The sequence below is a fragment of the Hyla sarda genome, chromosome 11, assembly GCF_029499605.1.
Source record: "Hyla sarda isolate aHylSar1 chromosome 11, aHylSar1.hap1, whole genome shotgun sequence".
Lineage (NCBI taxonomy): Eukaryota > Metazoa > Chordata > Amphibia > Anura > Hylidae > Hyla > Hyla sarda.
The window spans coordinates 14,316,658-14,340,889 of NC_079199.1; the positions used below are offsets into that span (position 1 = coordinate 14,316,658).

Here is a 24,232-nt window from a genome sequence, read left to right on the forward strand (position 1 = left end):
AAAATGTTTTCCAGGGGAGTACCCCTTTAAGGTGTAAATTAAGGAGTCAGTTTAAGGGGTTAAGGTCTTTCTGCATGGATTGTCACCCAGATTCCTTGACAGCTTGTCGGAATGTGAAATTAGGCTAAACTACCTTTAAGAAGTCAAGAAAAGCTGGGTGAACCCCCTACAACTTTTAATAGAGATTTTGTGATTTTTAATGAAAAATATCCTAGTCCCACTACTCATGTTGGTTTTCCAGCACCTGTTTGTTAAAGGGGTAAACAGAGATAATTTCTTCCAAAAATAGCACCACCCTGTCCTTAGGTTGTGAGTGGTACTGCAACTTGGCTACATTCATTTCAATGGAACTGAGCTGCAATACCACATGCAGCCTGAGGACAGGGGGGGTGCTGTGTTTGCAAGAAATGAGCTCCGTTCTTTAACCTTGGATGACTTACCTTTTAAAGAGTTACTCCGCTCCCCAGAGTACGGAACTTCCGTGTTCACGCCCACCTCCTCGTGACATCACGTCCCGCCCCGTCCCGCCCCCTCAATGCAAGCCTATGGGAGGGGGCGTGATTGACTTTCATTGAGGGGGCGGGGCGTAACATCACGAGGGGGCGGGAGTGAACATAGAAGCACTCAGCGTTCAGAACTTTGGGTTCCGGACGCTGGGGAGCGGAGTAACCCTTTAAAGGGGTACTCCAGAGGGGAACAAGTTTTTGCCAAATCAACTGGTGGAAGAAAGCTAAACAGATTTGTAAATTACTTCTATTTAAAAATCTTAACCCTTCCAGTACTTATCAGCTGCTGTATGCTCCAGAGGAAGGTGTGTAGTTCTTTCCAGTCTGACCACAGTGCTCTCTGCTGCCACCTCTGTCCATGTCAGGAACTGTCCAGAGCAGGAGAGGTTTGTTCTGAGGATTTGCTTATGCTCTGGACAGTACCCCACACGGACAGAGGTGGCAGCAGAGAGCACTGTGGTCAGACTGGAAAGAACTACACACCTTCCTGTGGAGCATACAGCAGCTGATAAGTACTGGGAGGATTAAGATAGCACTTTCTTTTCTCCAGAGTACCACTTTAATACAGATTTCTTTGTGGACTTCTAAGTATAAGGGTATACAAACTTCTGCTCCTCCGTGGTTCTCACGAAAATAGAGGCGTGAATATCAAGTAGATGCCTGATGCAGATCACATGTCTGACACATCGGAGGCCCTATTAATAGTCGCTGCAGTACATTATAATGACTATGATCGGGCTACAGGCTGTGATGCAGGATCCATCAGAACGATGACTGTAAGCGGCCGGACAAGGTTATTTTATCCAATGTTCGGATATTCCATACTGGGAGACGTCTGCAACAAAATAGAATGTATTTATTTATTTTTAGTTTATATAAACAATAGCTACATCTGTTGTAAATCTCATGTGTGTTGTGTGTGGACGATTGTATTGTGATACAACCAATCATGATGCAAGATTGTAAATAGAAATAACATGAATATTTGTAAACAAAACTTTACTCTGTTGTGGAACAAATATCCCAAAGGCTGTCCCGGACATGCTGGGAGTTGTAGTTTTGCAACAGCTGGAGGCACACTGGTTGGGAAAACTCAAAGCGAACCCATAGGCTTGGCCACCGTTCACACTACGAGATTATACGTTATTGTTTATATTTATATATTGAGTAAACGTTATTGTTTATATTTAAGGACTGAAAACCCCAAACAAAGCTCATCCAGCTTTTTCAGACACCAGAAGGACAAATCTGCCTCATTGTGTAGCTATCTAGGAGCATAATTAAATGACTAGGCCGTCTTCTGGGAAAAGCTGGGTAACAAGCAGTAGCCATATTAGTTGTCACCCAACTTCCCCATATACCTATACATAAGGCAAATGTGCCCTCCTTTTATAGTAATCTAAAGTGCAGAGAATGTATGGCTGTATAACCAGACAACCTAACCACTCAGGAGCCTGGGAAAACTGGGTAAGAAGCGGCAGATGTATATAGTTATCACCCAAGTTTACTAGGAACATAAAAAACTTGAATCAACCATTATATCGGTTTGTGGGGGGAAAAAGGTGCCAAAATAACACCATTTGCTTTGTCACCCAGCTTTCCCAGACTCGTGAATGACAAGTATTTCTGGTTATTCCAGTGTTTCCCAACCTGAGTCTCTTTAGCTGTTGCAAAACTACAACTCCCAGCATGCCCAGACAGCCTTCGGCTGTCTGGGCATGCTGGGAGCTGTAGTTTTGCAACAGCTGGAGTCACTTTGGTTGGGAAACACTGATAACTGGTCCAAAGGCTGTCTGGGCATGCAGGGAGTTGTAGTTTTGCAACAGCTGGAGTCACTCTGGTTGGGAAACACTGATAGAGGAACACTGGTTAAACTTCTAGCATGCCTTTGGCTGTCCAGGCATGCTGGGAGTTGAAGTTTTGCAACAGCTGGAGGCACACTAACTTAGAAACACTACCCTAAACAAACAGACCCCAGTAAATGCATACAGAACCCCAGATATGTCTTCACATTATACAGACTGCTCATGAAAATTGTGCAATGCTTCATTTCTCCTGCGGGGGTGCTGTAGAATATTTGATCACTTGCTACCAGTACAGCTTATCACTAGTGGACCCAGCAACTAGATATCCTGTAATTGGCTTGGGGGGGCACTCTTCATTAAATTTTTAATTGGGGGTAGGGGTAAACTCTTCAAGTAATTGGGGTTTGTCAAAGCAGAGAACCCCTTTATATCTGTAAACTCTGATGGATCCCCCATTAAAGAACATAAACACGCAGATGGACAACAATGGGCCCAGTTTAACCACCAATGATCTCAAAGGGGTTATCTTGTGACACAAAAACAGAGCAAATTTCTTCCAAAAACAGCGCAACACCTGGATAACCCCTTTAACTTAATACTTAAAGGGGTACTCTAGTAGAAAAAAAATGTTTTCCAAATCAACTGGTGCCAGAAAAATATACAAATTCGTCAATTACTTCTATAAAATTTTTTTACTCCTTCCAGTACTTATCAGCTGCTGTATGCTCCACAGGAAGTTGTATAGTTCTTTTCAGTCTGACCACAGTGCTCTCTGCTGCCACCTCTGTCCATGTCAGGAACTGTTTAGAGCAGGAGAGGTTTGCTCTGGGGATTTGCCCCTGCTCTGGACAGTTCCTTACACGGACAGAGGTGTCAGCAGAGAGCACTGTGGTCAGACTGGAAAGAACTACACAACATCCTCTAGAGCATACAGCAGCTGATAAGTACTGGAAGGATTAAGATTTTTATATAGAAGTAATTTACAAATCTGTTTAACTTTCTAAAGCCAGTTGATATGAAAAGAAATTGTTTTCCACCGGAGTACCCCTTTAAATCTTTATTTCGGCTCAGATGTATGAATGATACGATCGAGCTGTTTCGGTTCTTCCACCATGAGCGCGTACACTTCCTGCTCGGGCTACTTTTGGTAAAACATCCTCTTCCTGTACGTTTTCTTTTTCTCATATAGTTCTGTCTACGTACAAACAAGTGTTATTGAAGTTAAAGAGGAGCATCAGTGTCATGCGAGCGGACCGGTCACGTTTTGAGCAGGCTCTTTGTCTTTTGCGCTGTCGCCATGGCATCTAGGTAAGCCCATAGTGCTGGGAATGGCTTGTGTCATTTTATAACAGTGTTTCCCAATTAAGTTCCCTTCAACTGTTACAGAACCACAACTCCCAGCATTCCCGGAGGCTGTCCGGGCATACTGGGAGTTGTGGTTTTCCAACAGATTGAGATGTCTTGGGGGGTGGCAGGTGTCCTTTAAGAAAAGAATATACTGGACTAGGGCTGCAACGATTATTCGTTAAAATCAATAAAATTCAATAACGGGATTCGTTGTCGACGAATACCGTTATCGAATAATGGGACGATTAGTTGGCGCCGGTGCTCATAAGGCTGCTGCGGGTGGGGCAGTCAGACGCTAGGCAAACACTGTCCCGCCGCCTCCCTACAGTTCCGTCCCGCCGCCGCCTCCCTACAGTTCTGTCCCGCCGCCTCCCTACAGTTCCGTCCCGCCGCCTCCCTACAGTTCCGTCCCCCCGCCTCCCAACAGTTCCGTCCCGCCGCCTTCCTACAGTTCCGTCCCGCCTCCTCCCTACAGTTCCGTCATGCCTCCTCCCTACTGTTCCGTCCCGCCATCCCCCTACAGTTCCGTCCCGCCGCCCCCTACAGTTCCATCCTGCCGCATCCCTACAGTTCTGTCCCGCTGCCTCCCTACAGTTCCGTCCCGTCACCTCCCTACAGTTCCGTCCCGCCGCCTCCCTACAGTTTCGTCCTGCCACTGCCCTACAGTTCCGTCCCGCCACTGCCCTACAGTTCCGTCCCGCCGCCTCCCTACAGTTCCGTCCTGCCGCCTCCCAACAGTTCCATCCCGCCGCCTCCTTACAGTTCCGTCCCGCCGCCTCCCTACAATTCCGTCCCGCCGCCTTCCTACAGTTCTGTCCCGCCACCTCCCTACAGTTCCATCCCGCCGCCTCCTTACAGTTCCGTCCCGCCGCCTCCCTACAGTTCCGTCCCGCCGCCTTCCTACAGTTCCGTCCCGCCACCTCCCTACAGTTCCTTCCCGCCGCCTCCTTACAGTTCCGTCCCGCCGCCTCCCTACAGTTCCGTCCCGCCGCCTTCCTACAGTTCCGTTCCGCCGCCTCCCTACAGTTCTGTCCGGCCGCCTCCCTACAGTTCTGTCCTGCCACCTCCCTTAAATTGGTGTCAAAAATTTTGGTGGACCGCCTAAGTGCATTCCTTCCCTCTCTCATAGGCCACTCACAGGTCAGCTTTGTACGTAATAGGTCGGCCGTAGCGAACATACGTAAAGTACTAACAGTTTTGGACAGGGTACAACATCACCCCTGGCCAGGAGAATCGCCCATGCTGTTGGCCCTTGATGCCAAGAATGCTTTTAACAACGTAAGGTAGGACTGGCTGGGGATGGTGCAGGACAAAGTGGGGATTGTAGGCCATTTTCGTACCTTTTTAGGGGGGTCTGTACTCCTCCCCTCGAGCTCAGCTCCATACTTTCGGCTTCCTCTCCCAACCATTCCCTTTTTTAAGGGAATGAGACAGGGTTGCCCCCTCTCTCCCCTATTATTTATTCTGGCCCTGGAACCTCTTCAGAGATACTTAGAAGAATCCGCGTTATTCTGCGGGGTCTCGATTCAGAGAACGGAGATCAAATTGACCCTTTTTGCTGACGACATCTTGATTTTCCTAGCCCCCTCCCATAGACTTGCATTGAAGGGGTGAGTGTGATGTCATGAGGGGGCGGGGCTATGACGACAAGAGCTCCCGGCTCCGGCTCTCAGCGTGGGGGGCTCGTGACAAGATCTTGGACGGCTGGGCCAAGGTTCGAGCCAATGTTATCAGTGGACTCTGGAGGGGAACCGTTTTCAAACTGATGCATTTTGTCTATCTGGGATTCAATCTCCCGGCTTCTCCGGCATTTCCTGATAGAATTACATCCTGCCCAAAGTGTTTTAGTCCTGGCACGGATTTCTTTCACGGGATATGGGGATGCCCAAGAACTCAGACGTTTTGGGGGAGACATTTTGCTAGGTACTGGAAAGTGCGGTTTCCTATGCCCCCTCAGACTCTTCTCTTCCAGTGTGTAGACCCTGAGGTATCTGTGGCAGCCGGACTGCGCGGTGTTCCTCGCTTCCTTCATGTCATCCTGTTGGTTGCGAAACGTGTCCTTTTCAGAGACTGGATCCAAACCAACATGCCAGTACTGGCTGACGTGGTTGAGGAGATTAAATCCTTCCTGGAGGTCGACAGACTGGACACAGAGAGACATAGGGAGAGAAATGCAAGGAAGTTCGTTGCCAAATGGCGGACGTTTCTGGTTGCGCACTATAATAGGTCCAAAATTGAGGCTTTTGTTTTACCATTTAGACATACTGATTGGTACTGTTGAGCGTCCCTTAGCAACAACTTAGGACCATTACGCCTTTCAGATGTTGTAGGATGAAGCGGATACACCACTCTGTAACATGGCGGAGGAACTTCAACGAGGTCAAGTATCCTTTTCTAGAGCTTTTCTTCTCTTTAGTCCTATTTCTTTTTGTGTTTCCTTTCCCCTTGTTAATTTATTTTCCTCTGGTTTATGCACTGTTTACGTATTGTACTCACTATTCTGCTGGTGGGGTTACTGTGTATATGCATTATATTACACAGTGACCCTACCAGCAGAATAGTGACTGCAGCTCTGGAGTATAATACAGGATATAACTCAGGATCAGTACAGGATAAGTAATGTAATGTATGTACACAGTGACCCCACCAGCAGAATAGTGAGTACAGCTCTGGAGTATAATACAGGATATAACTCAGGATCAGTACAGGATAAGTAATGTAATGTATGTACACAGTGACCTCACCAGCAGAATAGTGAGTACAGCTCTGGAGTATAATACAGGATATAACTCAGGATCAGTACAGGATAAGTAAAAACTTAAAAGGAGAAAGAGAACTGAATGTTAATCAGGGAAATTGTCACCCTTCTAACTTTCATATTTAGGACCGGAACTGTGGTTGTTGCCTGGTTAGATGCCTCAGCTCTGCTGTGAAGCTGCACAGGTCTTGGTTTGACTGTTGTCAGTAAAAATAATAATGTGAACACTGAGAATTCTACTTGTGGTTGTTACCTATTTCCTTCCAAGTTCAACTAATATTACATCAAGTATTATAGCACATAACCTGCATCTTCTACTATGTTACTCAGTATTACATAGGTTATAGACTTGTACATAGGAGCAGTATTATAGTAGATATATTCTTGTATATAGGGGCAGTATTATAGTAGTTATATTCTTGTACATAGGAGCAGTATTATAGTAGTTATATTCTTGTATATAGGGAGCGGTATTATAGTAGTTATATTCTTGTATATAGGGGGCAGTATTATAGTAGTTATATTCTTGTATATAGGAGATAGTATTATAGTAGATATATTCTTGTATATAGGGGGCAGTATTATAGTAGTTATATTCTTGTATATAGGAGACAGTATTATAGTAGATATATTCTTGTATATAGGAGACAGTATTATAGTAGATATATACTTGTATATAGCAGCAGTATTATAGTAGTTATATTCTTGTACATAGAGGCAGTATTATAGTAGTTATATTCTTGTATATAGGGGCAGTATTATAGTAGTTATATTCTTGTACATAGAGGCAGTCTTATAGTAGTTATATTCTTGTATATAGGGGCAGTATTATAGTAGTTATATTCTTGTACATAGGAGCAGTATTATAGTAGTTATATTCTTGTATATAGGGGCAGTATTATAGTAGTTATATTCTTGTATATAGTAGCAGTATTATAGTAGTTATATTCTTGTATATAGGAGGCAGTATTATGGTAGTTATATTCTTGTATATAGGGGCAGTATTATAGTAGTTATATTCTTGTATATAGGAGCAGTATTATAGTAGTTATATTCTTGTATATAGGAGGCAGTATTATAGTAGTTATATTCTTGTATATAGGAGCAGTATTATAGTAGTTATATTCTTGTATATAGGAGGCAGTATTATAGTAGTTATATTCTTGTATATAGGAGCAGTATTATAGTAGTTATATTCTTGTATATAGGGGGCAGTATTATAGTAGTTATATTCTTGTATATAGAAGCAGTATTATAGTAGTTATATTCTTGTACATAGGAGCAGTATTATAGTAGTTATATTCTTGTATATAGGAGGCAGTATTATAGTAGTTATATTCTTGTATATAGGGGGCAGTATTATAGTAGTTATATTCTTGTATATAGGGGGCAGTATTATAGTAGTTATATTCTTGTATATAGAAGCAGTATTATAGTAGTTATATTCTTGTATATATGGAGCAGTATTATAGTAGTTATATTCTTGTATATAGGGGGCAGTATTATAGTAGTTATATTCTTGTATATAGAAGCAGTATTATAGTAGTTATATTCTTGTATATAGAAGCAGTATTATAGTAGTTATATTCTTGTATATAGGAGGTAGTATTATAGTAGTTATATTCTTGTATATAGGAGCAGTATTATAGTAGTTATATTCTTGTATATAGGAGACAGTATTATAGTAGTTATATTCTTGAATATAGGAGGCAGTATTATAGTAGTTATATTCTTGTATATAGGAGGCAGTATTATAGTAGTTATATTCTTGTACATAGGAGCAGTATTATATTAGTTATATTCTTGTATATAGAAGCAGTATTATAGTAGTTATATTCTTGTATATAGAAGCAGTATTATAGTAGTTATATTATTGTATATAGGAGGCAGTATTATAGTAGTTATATTCTTGTATATAGGGGGCAGTATTATAGTAGTTATATTCTTGTATATAGGGGGCAGTATTATAGTAGTTATATTCTTGTATATAGAAGCAGTATTATAGTAGTTATATTCTTGTACATAGGAGCAGTATTATAGTATTTGTATATTCTTGTACATAGTGGATAGAATTAGTTACATTCTTACACAATGGCTGTAGGGTAGTATAGGGGGATTTCCCATAAGTTTTATTTTGCTCAAATATTTACTACTTTTCTGTGTTTTTGTTGCAATGGTACCCCCCATCTGACAGAGGTTGTATCTTCAGTATAAATGGTAATTGTGTCAGTGTAGTCTGTTTTTTGACACATTTATTATATGCAGAATCTTTGAAGAACTTTACTCAGTGGGAGATAAAAAAAAAAAAAAATCCAGAAGTTTAAATTTCTATTTTTTATTTATTTTTGTGCTAGAGCGTTTTAGGAGTTATTTGTAGTGATAGCAGATCTGTAAATGTTTCCCATATTGTTCCCTTTCCCTTATCACCCTCCCTAATCTTCTCACCTTCTGTCTTTATTCTTGTATTTTGTATTTAGTATTTTGTACTTTATCTTTTTGTATTGATAAACAGCTTCCTGCTGCGTCATATTTCTGCCTGTAACCCTTCGTGGACCTCTTCTGTATTTGTTCTCCTGGTGTCTGTAGTTGCTGATAAGATTGAACAGTACTTTGCATTTAGATAATAATGTAGTTAAATATTGATCATAATACAGGACTATTGAAGCATTATTATCGCCTCATTCTCCACCTGCATATTCAAGTTTTATGGTACATTGTTAATTACTGTATTAGGATTTTATTGTAAGGTCCTCAGTTCAGTGGATTGAGATGATCTTTGTTATCTTCAGGATCTTTATTTGATAAGATATTGATAGATGTTGCTGATTAGTGTTGAGCGGCATAGGCCATATTCGAATTCGCGAATATTCGCGAATATATGGACGAATATTCGTCATATATTCGCGAATATTCGCATATTCGTTATATTCTCGCATATGCGAATATTCGCATATGCGAAAATTATCATATGCGAAAATTAACATATACAAAATTAGCATACGCGAATTTTCACATATGCGAAAATTAGCATATGCTAATTTTCGCATATGCGAATGTTCGCACGCCAGTCTCACACAGTAGTATTACAGCCTTCTTTACACCACACAAGCTGGAAGCAGAGAGGGATGATCACTGTGATGTGTACTGTGAAGAAAAAAGAAAAGAAAAAAACGAAAATTCGTAATTACGAATATATAGCGCTATATTCGCGAAATTCGCGAATTCGCGAATATGCGATATTCGAGAATAATATTTGAATTGCGAATATTCGCGAGCAACACTATTGCTGATAGGTGGAAGTGCACTTCAAGCAATAGTCATAGAATTCTGCTTTGGGTTGGGGATCTATAGAGAGTCATAGAGACTCCCCAAGCATTGTACTCACTATTCTGCTGTTGAGGTCACTGTGTACATACATTACATTACTTATCCTGTACTGATCCTGAGTTATATCCTGTATTATACTCTAGAGCTGTACTCACTATTCTGCTGGTGAGGTCACTGTGTACATACATTACATTACTTATCCTGTACTGATCCTGAGTTATATCCTGTATTATACCCCAGAGCTGTACTCACTATTCTGCTGGTGAGGTCACTGTGTACATACATTACATTACTTATCCTGTACTGATCCTGAGTTATATCCTGTATTATTCTCCAGAGCTGTACTCACTATTCTGCTGGTGAGGTCATTGTGTACATACATTACATTACTTATCCTGTACTTATCCTGAGTTATATCCTGTATTATACTTCAGAGCTGTACTCACTATTCTGCTGGTGAGATCACTGTGTACATATATTACATTACTTATCCTGTACTTATCCTGAGTTATATCCTGTATTATACCCCAGAGCTGTACTCACTATTCTGCTGGTGAGGGGTCACTGTGTACATACATTACATTACTTATCCTGTACTGATCCTGAGTTATATCCTGTATTATACTCTAGAGCTGTACTCACTATTCTGCTGGTGAGGTCACTGTGTACATACATTACATTACTTATCCTGTACTGATCCTGAGTTATATCCTGTATTATACCCCAGAGCTGTACTCACTATTCTGCTGGTGAGGTCACTGTGTACATACATTACATTACTTATCCTGTACTGATCCTGAGTTATATCCTGTATTATTCTCCAGAGCTGTACTCACTATTCTGCTGGTGAGGTCATTGTGTACATACATTACATTACTTATCCTGTACTTATCCTGAGTTATATCCTGTATTATACTTCAGAGCTGTACTCACTATTCTGCTGGTGAGATCACTGTGTACATATATTACATTACTTATCCTGTACTTATCCTGAGTTATATCCTGTATTATACCCCAGAGCTGTACTCACTATTCTGCTGGTGAGGTCACTGTGTACATACATTACATTACTTATCCTGTACTGATCCTGAGTTATATCCTTTATTATACTCCAGAGCTGTACTCACTATTCTGCTGGTGAGGTCACTGTGTACATACATTACATTGCTTATCCTGTACTGATCCTGAGTTATATCCTGTATTATACACCAGAGCTGTACTCACTATTCTGCTGGTGAGGTCACTGTGTACATTCATTACATTACTTATCCTGTACTGATCCTAAGTTATATCCTGTATTATACACCAGAGCTGTACTCACTATTCTGCTGGTGGGGTCACTGTGTACATACATTACTTATCCTGTACTGATCCTGAGTAATATCCTGTATTATACTCCAGAGCTGCACTCACTATTCTGCTGGTGAGGTCACTGTGTACATACATTACTTATCCTGTACTGATCCTGAGTTATATCCTGTATTATACTCCTGAGCTGTACTCACTATTCTGCTGGTGAGGTCACTGTGTACATACATTACATTACTTATCCTGTACTGATCCTAAGTTGTATCCTGTATTATACTCCAGAGCTGCACTCACTATTCTGCTGTATTCACAGTTAACCAGCTTGTTGTGTCCTATCTTTTATTCTTACCATCACTGACAGACAGAAATATATATTCGTGTCCTTGGGATTTTATGGTGATAGTTTATGGTCTTACAGGAAATTAAGAGAAATATTGATTAAACCTTCAAGCAGCATTAATATTATTATTGTCTTACAACGTAATATATTAACCCATCATAGCCAGTGTCCATGTCGATGAAATCCTTGTTACCGCCATTGTTGTACATATTGATGCCCCCAGGCTGGGTTTGTTCATATGATCGACGCTTATGGTTTAATGAGTCTTGTGTCTCAAGCCGCAAGATCTACGTCAGGGCCCAAAAATAGTAGAACCATATCTGTAAACATGTATATCGTCGTCCTGACACTGTTATATGTAGTTTGAGTGGGATATCTGTCCTCCCTTAGAAATAGTCGCTGACCTATTGTTTACATTTATGGGTGGCCATTGCTTTGGACCCACCATCAACTAATGGACTAAATGTTCTATTCGTCAGTGTTTTAGTAAGCAGCTTGCAATACCACACCTGTCCTGCAGGAGCGCTGAAGAGCAAAGGAATAGACATCAAAGCCAAGTGTTTCCCCAACAGCGTGTCTCCAGCTGTTGCAAAACTACAACTCTCAGCATGCCCGGACAGCCAAAGGCTGTCCGGGCATGCTGGGAGTTGTAGTTTTGCAACAGCTGGAGACACACTTGTTTAAACAGTAGGGAAACATTGATCTTTATAGTTATCTGGGATTGGACTATAATATCTGGGTTGCAATGCATTATTTTTCCTGTAGGGGTGCTGCAAGGAAATTTAGCATAAACAGGAACATCATGGTTTTGGTCATTTATTTATTTTTTTGTGTGGGAGCAATATGACCCGCTCTCTGATCACATTTCTTTTAGTTAGTGTGATGATTATGGTGACTTTTTGTTTATTTTTATTTTTTTTATAGATTTCTATTCCTTAAAGGGGTACTCCGGTGGAAAACTTTTTTTTTTTTTTTATCAACTGGTGCCAGAAAGTTAAATAGATTTGTAAATTACTTCTATTAAAAAAAAAAAAAAATCTTAATCCTTCCAGTACTTTTTAGCTGCTGAATACTACAGAGGAAATTCTTTTCTTTTCGGAACACAGAGCTCTCTGCTGACATCACGAGCACAGTGCTCTCTGCTGACATCTCAGTCCATTTTAGGAACTGTCCAGAGTAGGAGAAAATCCCCATAGAAAACATATGCTGCTCTGGACAGTTCCTAAAATGGACAAAGATGTCAGCAGAGAGCACTGTGCTTGTGATGTCTTTCCAAAAAGAAAAGAATTTCCTCTGTAGTATTCAGCAGCTAATAAGTACTGGAAGGATTAAGATTTATTAATCAAAGTAATTTACAAATCTGTTTAACTTTCTGGCACCAGTTGATTTAAAAAAAAAAAAAAAAGTTTTCCACCGGAGTACCCCTTTTATATCTAGGTTGCAATGCTTTATTTTTCCTGTAGGGGTGCTGCATGGAAATCGAGCATAATCAGTATTTTATTTTTATTTTTTCTGAATATATTTCTGTGCAATTATTGTGGTGACCTTTTTTTTCTTTTGCTATTTTGCTATTCTTTTATGTTTGATCGCTATTCCTTATATGTCCTGCAGGGGCGCTGCAAGGAAACTATCCATAGAATGACAACAAACTGTAACCAATGCAGTTGGATAGTCTCCCTTACATATCCAAGTTTTTGTTACTTGCCACCAAAGAGTTAACCCAACGCCTACACCCGCCCAGCGGGAGGATGAGCGAACTTACAGTAAATTCGATTTGTCACGAACTTCTCGGCTCGGCAGTTGATTACTTTTCCTGCATAAATTAGTTCAGCTTTCCGGTTCTCCGGTGGGCTGGAAAAGGTGGATACAGTCCTAGGAGACTCTTTCCTAGGAATGTATCCACCTTTTCCAGCCCACCGGAGCACCGTAAAGCTGAACTAATTTACGCAGGATAAGTCATCAACTGCCGAGCCGAGAAGTTCATGACGAATCGAATTTACTGTAAGTTCACTCATCTCTAATGAATATATTTAATGTGTCATAATCAATCAGACCGATCGGCCCGTGCTGCCCCCTGCTGTAGAGTTGCAGAATTATTTAGGATTTTTTTCCTTAGCTGTCTAGTTATCCTTGGGTTCTGGTCTCTTCGTCAGGATCCGGTCGGTGCCAATCATAACATCTGTTATAATGGTTGAATAGCGCTTTACGTTTTTTCTTTTTCGGAATCTAATACGGGTCCTGACTCGTGCCAAGTTACAGCGATTCGGTAGCATCTGCCGCCTCGCCAGTATATTTCCCTGACTACTGTTCCATGTAGGCTGCGAGCCATCCAGTGACTTCATCTTATTCGTGTTCTTTAAGGATATTCTCTCAGCAGAGGGCGGCGGTGAGTCACATGACGTTCTGTGATCGGGAAAGCTGGGTGGCAATGCGGCCACCATGGCAGCTTGGTTACCCAGCATTCCCATAGATATGGGATATTGTGTAAGTAGGGCAAAAGCCAGTATTTCCCAACCAGAGTGGCTCCAGCTGTTGCAAAACTACAACTTCCAGCATGCCCGGACAGCCAAAGGCTGTCCGGGCATGCTGGGAGTTGTAGTTTTGCAACAGCTGTAGCCACCCTGGTTGGAAAACAATGACCTAACCAGAGATACTTGTTATTCAGGAGTCTGGGAAAGTTGGGTGACAACCCTATAGAGTTTTTCCCAGCAACTGATATAATTATTAAATTCAGTTTTTCATGGTCCAAATAAAGTTGGGTGAAAAACAATATGGCTGCCGCTTCTTACCCAGTTTCCTGAGGGATAAGGTTGCATGGTTATACAGCAATACATTCCCTGCACTTAGATTACTATAAAAAGAGGCGCATTTTCCTTTCAGGCATATGGAAAAGTTGGGTGACAACCAATATGCTTACTGCTTGTTACCTATCTTTCCCAGACTCTGGAATGGTTAGCCTGCCTTGTTATTTAGCAATGCACATAGATAACTACACACTGAGGCAGATTTGCCCCTTTAGGTGTCTGGGAAAGCTGGGTGACAGCCCTTTCGGGAGCCATGTTGGATGTCACGTAGATTTCCCAGGAACACGTATAACTGTCCAGACTGGTAAGACTATAAACATGTTCAGGAATACATACCTTATATTTTGTTTAACATAAAAAAGGTGTGCGGGCATGCTGGGAGTTGTAGTTTTGCAACAGCTGGAGGCACTCTGGTTGGGAAACACTGGGCTAAAAGAATGTTATCCAGAATTGCCAAAAACAGCGCCACTCTTATCTTAAGTTTGTCTTTGGTATTGCAACTCAGTTCAGCTGGTGCCAGAAAGTTAAACATATTAGTAAATTACTTCTATTAAAAAATCTTAATCCTTCCAGTGCTTATTAGCTGCTATTTTCTCTTTCTTTTTGAATTTCCTTTCTGTCTGACCACAGTGCTCTCTGCTGACAGCTCTGTCCATTTTAGGAACTGTCCAGAGTAGGACAAAATCCCCATAGCAAACCTATCCTGCTCTGGACAGTTCCAAAAATGGACAGAGGTGTCAGCAGAGAGCACTGTTGTGGTCAGACAGAAAGGAAATGCAGAAAGAAAAGAACTTCCTCTGAACCATACAGCTGCTGATAAGTACTGGAAGGATTAAGATTTTTTTTAATAGAAGTCATTTACAAATCTGTTTAACTTTCTGGCGCCAGTTTATTTAAAAAATAAATAAAACAAAGTTTTCCAGTGGAGTACCCCTTTAACGTGGCTCTCCTGATTTTTATAGAAGAAAACAAGTCGGGGAGAGAAAATTCTGGAAATAGACAGGAGTCTAGGCTGAACCTTCTGGAAATAGACTGGAGACTGTGGTCTGGCCTGGAGCGGGTCACGGATATTTAGGCCCCTGGCACGGTCTGAGAGATGACTTGAACACATCACATTACCCGGCCACGTAGGAGTTAATCGGAGGTGTAAAGTACATAGAAGTCTATGAGCAAAAAGAGTAGTCACCACCAAAATAGAGCCAAGCACCAGTGGGAAAGAAACGTGTCATTTTAGCAGGTTCAGAAGCAGGAAGTTTTTTTTTATTTTTTCTTTATTTTATTTTTTCTTCTTCATTGAAATAAACAGAATTGAGCAGGATGTGATGAAATCCACCCCCCCCCCCATCCCCCGAGCCCGGAAATATTTTGAGAACTGACGTTTCTATAATAAGCAGCAATAAATAGTTATGGGGGCAGATATTGGTCAGTGTCAGGAGGCTGCAGTGTAAAGCAATGTGTTTGTGGGCTGTGGCCTCTCGTGTGTCCTTTTTGCATTGAGCGTGTGACTTCTATGGGGGGGGGGGGGGAGATATTTTGGGGGTCTATAAAGCAATTGTACATACGTTATATCTTATGTGGGAAAGTGCAGGATGTTGTAGTATCGAGCCAAGAGGTGTCCCCATGAAGGTCCCGTTCAGTGTCCATTTCAATAGGATGTGTATGCGGCAATATACTACAACTCCCAGCATGCCCTGCCTTTCAAAAACAGCGGCCTTCATTGAAATAAACAGAATCGAGCTGGATGTGATGAAACACAACCCCCGCCCCCCACCCCGAGCCCGGAAATATTTGGGGAACTGACATTTCTATAATAAGCAGCAATAGGGGGAGTTGGGGGATTTATTTATATTTATTTATATGTGTGATATGGTTTGTAATCATATGATGATGTACTATTTATTGTAGCTGATGTTAAAGGGGTACTCCGGTGGAAAACTTTTTTTTTTTTTTTTTAAATCAACTGGTGCCAGAAAGTTAAACAGATTTGTAAATTACTTCTATTAAAAAATCTTTATCCGTCCAGTACTTATTAGCTGCTGAATACTACAGAGGAAATTATTTTATTTTTGGAACACAGAGCTCTCTGCTGACATCATGACCACAGTGCTCTCTGCTGACATCATGACCACAGTGCTCTCTGCTGACCCCTCTGTCCATTTTAGGAACTGTCCAGAGCAGCATAATGTTTTATATGGGGGATTTTCTCCTACTCTGGACAGTTCTTAAAATGGACAGAGGTGTCAACAGAGAGCACTGTGGTCATGATGTCAGCAGAGAGCGCTGTGTTCCAAAAAGGAAAATAATTTCCTCTGTAGTATTCAGCAGCTAATAAGTACTGGAAGGATTAAGATTTTTTTAATAGAAGTAATGTACAAATCTGTTTAACTTTCTGCCTCCAGTTGATTATAAAATCTAAAAAAAAAAAAGTTTTCTGCTAGAGTACCCCTTTAAAAGAAATAGAAAATAAAATAAAAAACAGCAATAAATAGTGTCAGGAGGCTGCAGTGTAAAGCAATGTGTTTGTGGGCTGTGGCCTCTCGTGTGTCCTGTTTATTTGCGTTGAGCTGGTGACTTCTATGGGGGGGGGGGCAGATATCTTGGGGGTCTATAAAGCAGATATATACATAGTTTGTTATATCTTATGTGGGAAAGTGTGGGATGTTGTAGTGTCCCGTTCAGTGTCCATTTCAATAGGGTGTGTATGCATCAATATATTACAACTCCCAGTATCCCCTATATTTCAAAAACAGAACCACTTTTGTCCTTAGTTCGTGTAAGGCCGTGTTTCCCAACCAGGGCGCCTCCAGCTGTTGCAAAACTACAACTCCCAGCATGCCCGGACAGCCGTTGGGAAACACTACTATGATATATACTTTAGAAACTTTATAGAGACTGTGACATAAGAAAACATTCAACATTAACTCTGGTCAGTAGAGGGCGCTATTGCCTTGTGAACAAAAAAGTTCTGGAGACAGTGTGAGGTTACATAGAGCGTTGTGGTCCCCCTCTACTGTGGCCTTATTTAGGGTTCTGTGCAATTGTCCTTTATGCATTGGTAGCTATAGTTGGCCTATAGAAAATGGGAAGTATTACTGTGCATCAATACTACACTAGCTATTTCTGTCTGAGAAGTAGTACTGTGCAATTCTGCATTCAAGAACTGATCAATTGATGTGAATTCAGAAAGGGTGAAATGGTGCTGTGCAATCCCCCTACATAGTAAATTCGGGCAGGTAATGATCTATGGGTTCAACATGCAGAACTTGGGAAGTTATACTGTGCAACCATCCTGCCTACAGAATTATGATAAACCGATCCTGAATGCAGAAAGTGAGAAGTGGTACTGTGCAATCGCCCTACATACCGAATAAGGGGAGATAATGATAAATTAGTCCAAAATGCAGGTTGTGGGAAGTTATGCTGTGCAGTTGTCCTGCAAACAGAATGATTTGATGTGTGGTGTGGTACTGTGTAGTTCCCCATATACATGACAGAGAATGATAGAATTGTCCAGAAGGCAGAAAATGGGAAGTTATACTGTGCAGTGGTTCACCATATACAGCGTTATGAGAAATCAATGCTCAATGCAGAAGGTGTGAAGTAGTGCTGTGCGATCGGCAAACGTACCAAATGAGAACGGATAATGATAGCTTGGTCCAAAATGCAGAAATTGGGAAGTTATACTGTGCAGTTCTCCTGCATACAAAGTTTTGATAAACCAATCCTGAATACGAAAAGTAAAAAAGTCGCCCGACATACTGAGTAAGGAGAGATAATGATGAGTTAGTCCAAAATGCAGAAGTGGTACTGTGCAATTACCCCACATACTGGATAAAGAAAGATAATGACAAACTGGTCCAAAATGCATGAATTGGGAAGTTGTACTGTGCAGTTGCCCTGTATTCCTTTCATGGTGCCAAAACCAGACAGGATGAACTGGAGGTAAGACATGTGCCCCCTCTTTGGACCAGCTGAGACCCTCCGCAGTCCTTTGCTGCCACTGGTGGAACTGAGCTGCGGTTTTGTTACATTGTTACGCAGTCTAGAATTTGATACATTGGAGCTTTCTGAAGAATGTCTAGATTGGATTCAATTGTATCAGACTCTGAGCCTGATATATTGTTCTCCAACCAAGGTTCCTCCAGCTGTTGCAAAACTACAACTCCCAGCATGCCCAGACAGTCTTTGGACCAGATATCACAGTGTTTCCCAACCAGGGTGCCTCCAGCTGTTGCAAAACTACAACTCCCAGCATGCCCAGAAAGCCTTTGGATTAGATATCACAGTGTTTCCCAAACAGGGTTCCTCCAGCTGTTGCAAAACTACAACTCCCAGCATGCCCAGAAAGCCTTTGGACCAGTTATCAGTGTTTCCCAACCAGAGTGACTCCAGCTGTTGCAAAACTACAGCTCCCAGCATGCCCAGACAGCCGAAGGCTGTCTGGGCATGCTGGGAGTTGTAGTTTCGTAACAGCTAAAGAGACTCAAGTTGGGAAACACTGGTATAAGCAGAAATACTTCACGTGTCTGGGAAAGCTGGGTGACAAAGCAATTGGTGTTATTTTGGCACCTCCCCGCCCCCCCCCCCCCCAGAAACTGATATAATGGTTGATTCAAGTTTTTTATGTTCCTGGTAAAGTTGAGTGATAACTATATACGTCTGCCGCTTCTTACCCAGTTTTCCCAGGCTCCTGAGTGGTTAGGTTGCCTGGTTATACAGCCATACATTTTATGCACTTTAAATTACTATAAAAGGAGGGCACATTTGCCTTTCAGGTATATGGGGAAGTTGGGTGACAACTAATATGGCTACTGTTTGTTACCCAGCTTTTCCCAGAAGACGGCCTAGTCATTTAATCATGCTCCTATATTGCTACACAATGAGGCAGATTTGTCCTTTGGGTGTCTGAAAAAGCTGGGTGAGCTGTGTTTGGGTTTTTCAATCCTTAAATATAAACAATAACGTTTACTTTATTCTCTGTTACCTTTTATCAAGCTGCAAAGCAATGGCCGCATCTCGTTGTGTGAATGGTGGCCAAGCCTATGAGTTCGCTTTGGGTTTTCCCAACCAGCGTGCCTCCAGCTGTTGCAAAACTACAACTCCCAGCATGCCCGTATAGCTTTAGGCTGTCTGGGCATGCTGGGGGTTGTAGTTTTGTAACAGCTAAAGGGACCCTGGTTGGAAAACACTGGCGTAAGCAGAGAACATTGTCCTAAGCAGAGATACTTGTCATTCATGAGTCTGGGAAAGCTGGGTGATAAGCCTATGGGTGTTATATTGGCACCCCTTGCCAATGCACCTGTATTTAGTAATGCACCTAGATTACTACACAGTGAGGCAGATTTGCCCTTCGGGTGTCTGGGAGAGCTGGGTGAGCTTTGTTTTGGCTTTGTCCTTAATGGCCGCATCTCATTGTGTGAATGGTGGCCAAGCCCATGAGTTCGATTTGGGTTGTGGGGGAAAGGGGTTTTGCGTTCTCCATGTTCCAGACTTTGGATTTCTATTGTCGCCTACAATGAAACAATAATTAACCCCGTTCTCTCTCTTCCGTTTTCAGTGAACAGAGTATCTGCCAGGCTCGCGCTTCTGTCATGATCTACGATGACACCAGCAAGAAATGGGTGCCAATCAAACCGGGGCAGCAGGGCTTCAGCCGGATCAACATTTACCATAATACTGCCAACAACACCTTCAGAGTAGTCGGAGTGAAACTTCAGGATCAGCAAGTACGTACAGTCCGAAAAAATATGGCCGCCTGAGAACAAAGGCAGAGAATGTTTAGAAAGATGAAACTGAGGGTACAGCGCTGCGGAATCTGTGTGCGCTATATAAATAAAGAATCATAATTATTATTTTTTCTATTATTTTTATTATTATTATTATTATTATGAATATTATTATGATTTTTACTATTATTATTACCATTATTATTATTATTATTTTTACTATTATTTTTATTATTATTACCATATTATTATTATGAATATTATTATGATTATTATGATTTTTACTATTATTATTATTATTACCATTATTGTTATTATTAATATTATTATTAATATTATTATGATGATTATTTTTACTACTATTATTATTATTATGATTATTATTATTTTTATGATTAATAACATTTTTACTATTATTATTACTACTAATAATATAGTAATAATAATAGTAATAATTTTAGTAATAATAATAGTAAAAATAATACTAGTAATAATAATAATGACATTACTATTATTATTATTTTACTACTATTATTATTACTATTGTCATATGGTTCAAGTGATACATTATTTCCCGAACCTGTGCAATGCTACAACTCCCAGCATGTCTTGGCAGCCTGCAACTTGTCACCTTCCAGCTGTTGCCAAACTACAATTCCCAGCATGTCCATTGGCATGCAGGGAGTTGTAGTTGTGCAACAGCTGGAGGGCCACAATTTGGCAATCAGTGATATGAACAAAGGCAGAGAATGTTTAGAAAGATGAAACTGAGGGTACAGCGCTGCGGAATCTGTGTGCGCTGTATAAATAAAGAATCATAATTATTATTATTTTTACTATTATTATTATGATTATTATTATTATTTTTACTATTATTATTATGATTATTATTTTTACTATTACTACTACTAATAATAATAGTAATAATATTAATAATAATAATAAAAATACTAGTAATAATAATAACAACAACATTACTATTATTATTATTTTACTACTATTATTATTATTACTATTATTATAATTATTATTATTGTCATATGGTTCAAGTGATACATTATTTCCCAAACCTGTGCAATGCTTCAACTCCTTCCAGTTGTTGCAAAACTACAACTCCCAGCATGCCCTTTGGCATGCTGGGAGTTGTAGTTTTGCAACAGCTGGAGGGCCACGATGATATAAAACATGGCTGGCTCATCATGGGGGGTTCATGTGCAGAGAAAACCCCATCTTTAGTACCTAATACAGTGTTTGCTATCCAGGGAGCTACAGCTGTTGCAAAACTACAACTCCCAGCATGCCCAGTCATGCTAGTAGTTGTAGTTTTGCAACAGCTGGAGGCACACTGGTTGAAAAAACACTGTAATAGGATAACAAATGGGGGTCTGCCAAGACTTCAATGGGCATGGGAGTTGTAATTTTGCAACAGCTGGAGGTACCCTGGTTAGGAATCTGCCCCCCCCCCCCCCCCATAGAAGTCACCGTCTCAATGCACATAAACAAGACACCCGAGAGGTAACAGCCCACAATGAAACACAATGCTTTACACTGCAGCCTCCAGACACTGACCAATATCTGATCCTATAAATATTTATTATAGAAAGTTTAGCTACCAAAATATGTTGGGAGTTGTAGTTTTGCAACAGCTGGAGGCACAGTAGGTGGGACCTAACACTGACCTAATAGGATATCTAATACCACCCCAAACTCCACGGAGGATAATAGGCGCTGCCAGTTAGGTGATCCAGGGGTGATGATAAAAACTTATTTTATTAAAGAATGCTACGCATTACGAAACCGGACCGGTGTCTTCTTCAGGCATGACAAAAGGGGTACTACCTCTATGTATGATGTGTATGATTACCATGATATTAGACGATTAGAGAATGTGGAGCGCTGCTGTGTAATCACATTTATGGGAAGTCTCCGCAGCCTCTTCATTCTGCTCACTTCTCCATTAGTGGTTATGTGTTTCCTGTTTATATATATTCATGTGTATAATGTTATCTGTGGACTACAATCTACTCAGCTCCTTAAAGGGGTACTCCATTGGAAAACATTTTGTTTTTAAGTCAACTGGTGCCAGAAAGTTAAACATATTTGTAAATGACTTCTATTTTTTAATAGATTTTTTTAATCTTAATCCTTCCAGTACTTATCAGCTGCTGTTATGATCCACAGGAAGTTCTTTTATTTTTTAATTTCCTTTCTATCTGACCACGGTGCTCTCTGCTGACACCTCTGTCCATGTCAGGAACTGTCCAGAGCAGGAGAGGTTTGCTATGGGGATTTGCTCCTACTCTGGACAGTTCCTGACATGGACAGAGGTGGCAGCATAGAGCATTGTGGTCACATAGAAAAGAACTACACAACTTTCTCTGGAGCATACAGCAGCTGATAAGTACTGGAAGGATTAAGATTTTTCAATAAAAGTCATTTACAAATATGTTTCACTTTCTGGCACCCGTTGATTTAAAAAAATAAATTTCCACCGGAGTACCCCTTTAACATAGCACTGTTATTTGCCAAGTTGCAGTACCAGATGCGACCCATGCACAAGTGTGGCGCTGTTGCGGTAAAAAGCAGCCTTGTTTTGCCGATCCTCTCTTTTCACCCCTCTCTCATTAACTAAGTCCCAGTCTTTTTATTCTGTAACTTTCGATGGGGATCGGCAGCTTCCATTGTGTAATATCACCTTTCTTCCTTTTCAGGTAGTCATAAACTATTCACTTGTGAAAGGTCTGAAATACAACCAGGCCACGCCAACCTTTCACCAATGGAGGGACGCCCGGCAGGTGTACGGCTTGAACTTTGCAAGCAAAGAAGAGGCCACCGCTTTCTCCAATGCCATGCTGTTCGCGCTCAATATCATGAACTCACAAGATGGAGGTAAAAACGCTATAAACGCTATCATGCTGGTTCGTGTTGTGCAGTTTTTCATTACAATTGTATCCTGTCTACACAATCGCTGGAATCCTGACTGTTACATTTAATCTGCAGTAATACATAGTAACAATACCAACAAATTTGGCTTACAGAGGATTGTCTAGACCGAAGGCTGTCCGGGCATGCTGGGAGTTGTAGTTTTGCAACAGAACAAGGAGCCAGGAAGAAAGATACAACCTGAAATATATATTTTAAGTCACAACAATGTGACATTGATCAATTCTCACAAAAAAACGCGCTATACCGACGTGTTTCTTCCTATTACACAGATGAGGTTCATCAGGGGGCAGCCTGGGATGCTATTAAACACCATTGTAGTCATATAACTTGGTACAATAGCAGGTTGATAAAGGAGAATACCCATGTCCAGAATCGGATGCTTATTCACAGAAAAACCTTTATCAAAACCATTTGACACGGCAGAATTTCTTCACTGAATTTATAAGCCAATACACTTCAATGGGATTCCTGCAGCAGAAATTCTGCTGTGCGAATGGGACAGCGGAATCCCATTGAAGTGTATTGGCTATAAATTCATGCAGACATTCTGGCGTGTGAACATAACCTTAATGTCTGAAAACTGTGTATGCCCCATGGCTGACCCCTGAGGAATCCCCTTTTTTGGAAGGGTGAGGAAAAACATGTCGGGATAGGATGTTTATTTTTTATGAGAATGAATCACCTTGTTGTAACCTAGGACATATTCCATGTTGTATCATTCTTCCCGGTTCCTTATATCGTTATCTGTATAATCCATGTGCTTTTGATGTGTTTCTGTTGTATATTGTGGCATGTAATATACGCCATAACACGCTCCAAAAAAAAAAAACATTGCATGAACATACCGCAGTTCCTAATTTACCTTTTTCAGATATTATAGCAATACATGAATCCGGTCAACTCCTACAGTAACTTTGTACTATAGTTTTAATCCTAATGGAACAATATAATTAGCAATATTCCTGTAATAGCTGTGTACTGATTTAGGTATGGACTGTATAGGAATGTCTTATTTCCTTTTTCTATATATAGGTTTAAAAATATGAATCAGAAAACAATAAAAAAAAATATGTAAAAATGAATCCTAAAAACAGTAAATAAAATATACAAAAATTAACCCAGCAACAAACAAAAAGAATTAAAAATATAAAATAGTAAAATCTGCAATAAAGGAATAAATCACAAAAAAAGAAAATTGCAATAAAACTGCAAAAAAAATAAACAAACAAAAAGAATGAAATACATAAGATAGTAAAAAAAAATCTACAGGAGACAACTGCATATATTTGTATTAATACCTTTTTCTATATGCAGGTTTAAAAAAAATCTAAAAAAAAAAAAACAATAAAATATTTTAAAAAATTT

General features: G+C 40.5%; 1 protein-coding gene across 7 annotated transcripts in view; it reads left to right on the forward strand.

Moving 5' to 3' along the window:
* EVL (Enah/Vasp-like) overlaps window positions 1–24,232 on the forward strand; it is a 129,374-nt gene that overhangs the window by 43,108 nt on the left and 62,034 nt on the right. For 6 of the 7 annotated variants that reach the window (XM_056546741.1, XM_056546738.1, XM_056546742.1 and 3 more), the window contains exons 2-3: window positions 19,753–19,921; window positions 22,633–22,810. In XM_056546741.1, coding sequence (XP_056402716.1) covers window positions 19,753–19,921; window positions 22,633–22,810 — 347 coding nt within the window. Of the gene's footprint in view, window positions 1–3,500; window positions 3,620–19,752; window positions 19,922–22,632; window positions 22,811–24,232 lie in introns of those variants that run through there. The other variant, XM_056546740.1, reaches the window with a different exon arrangement.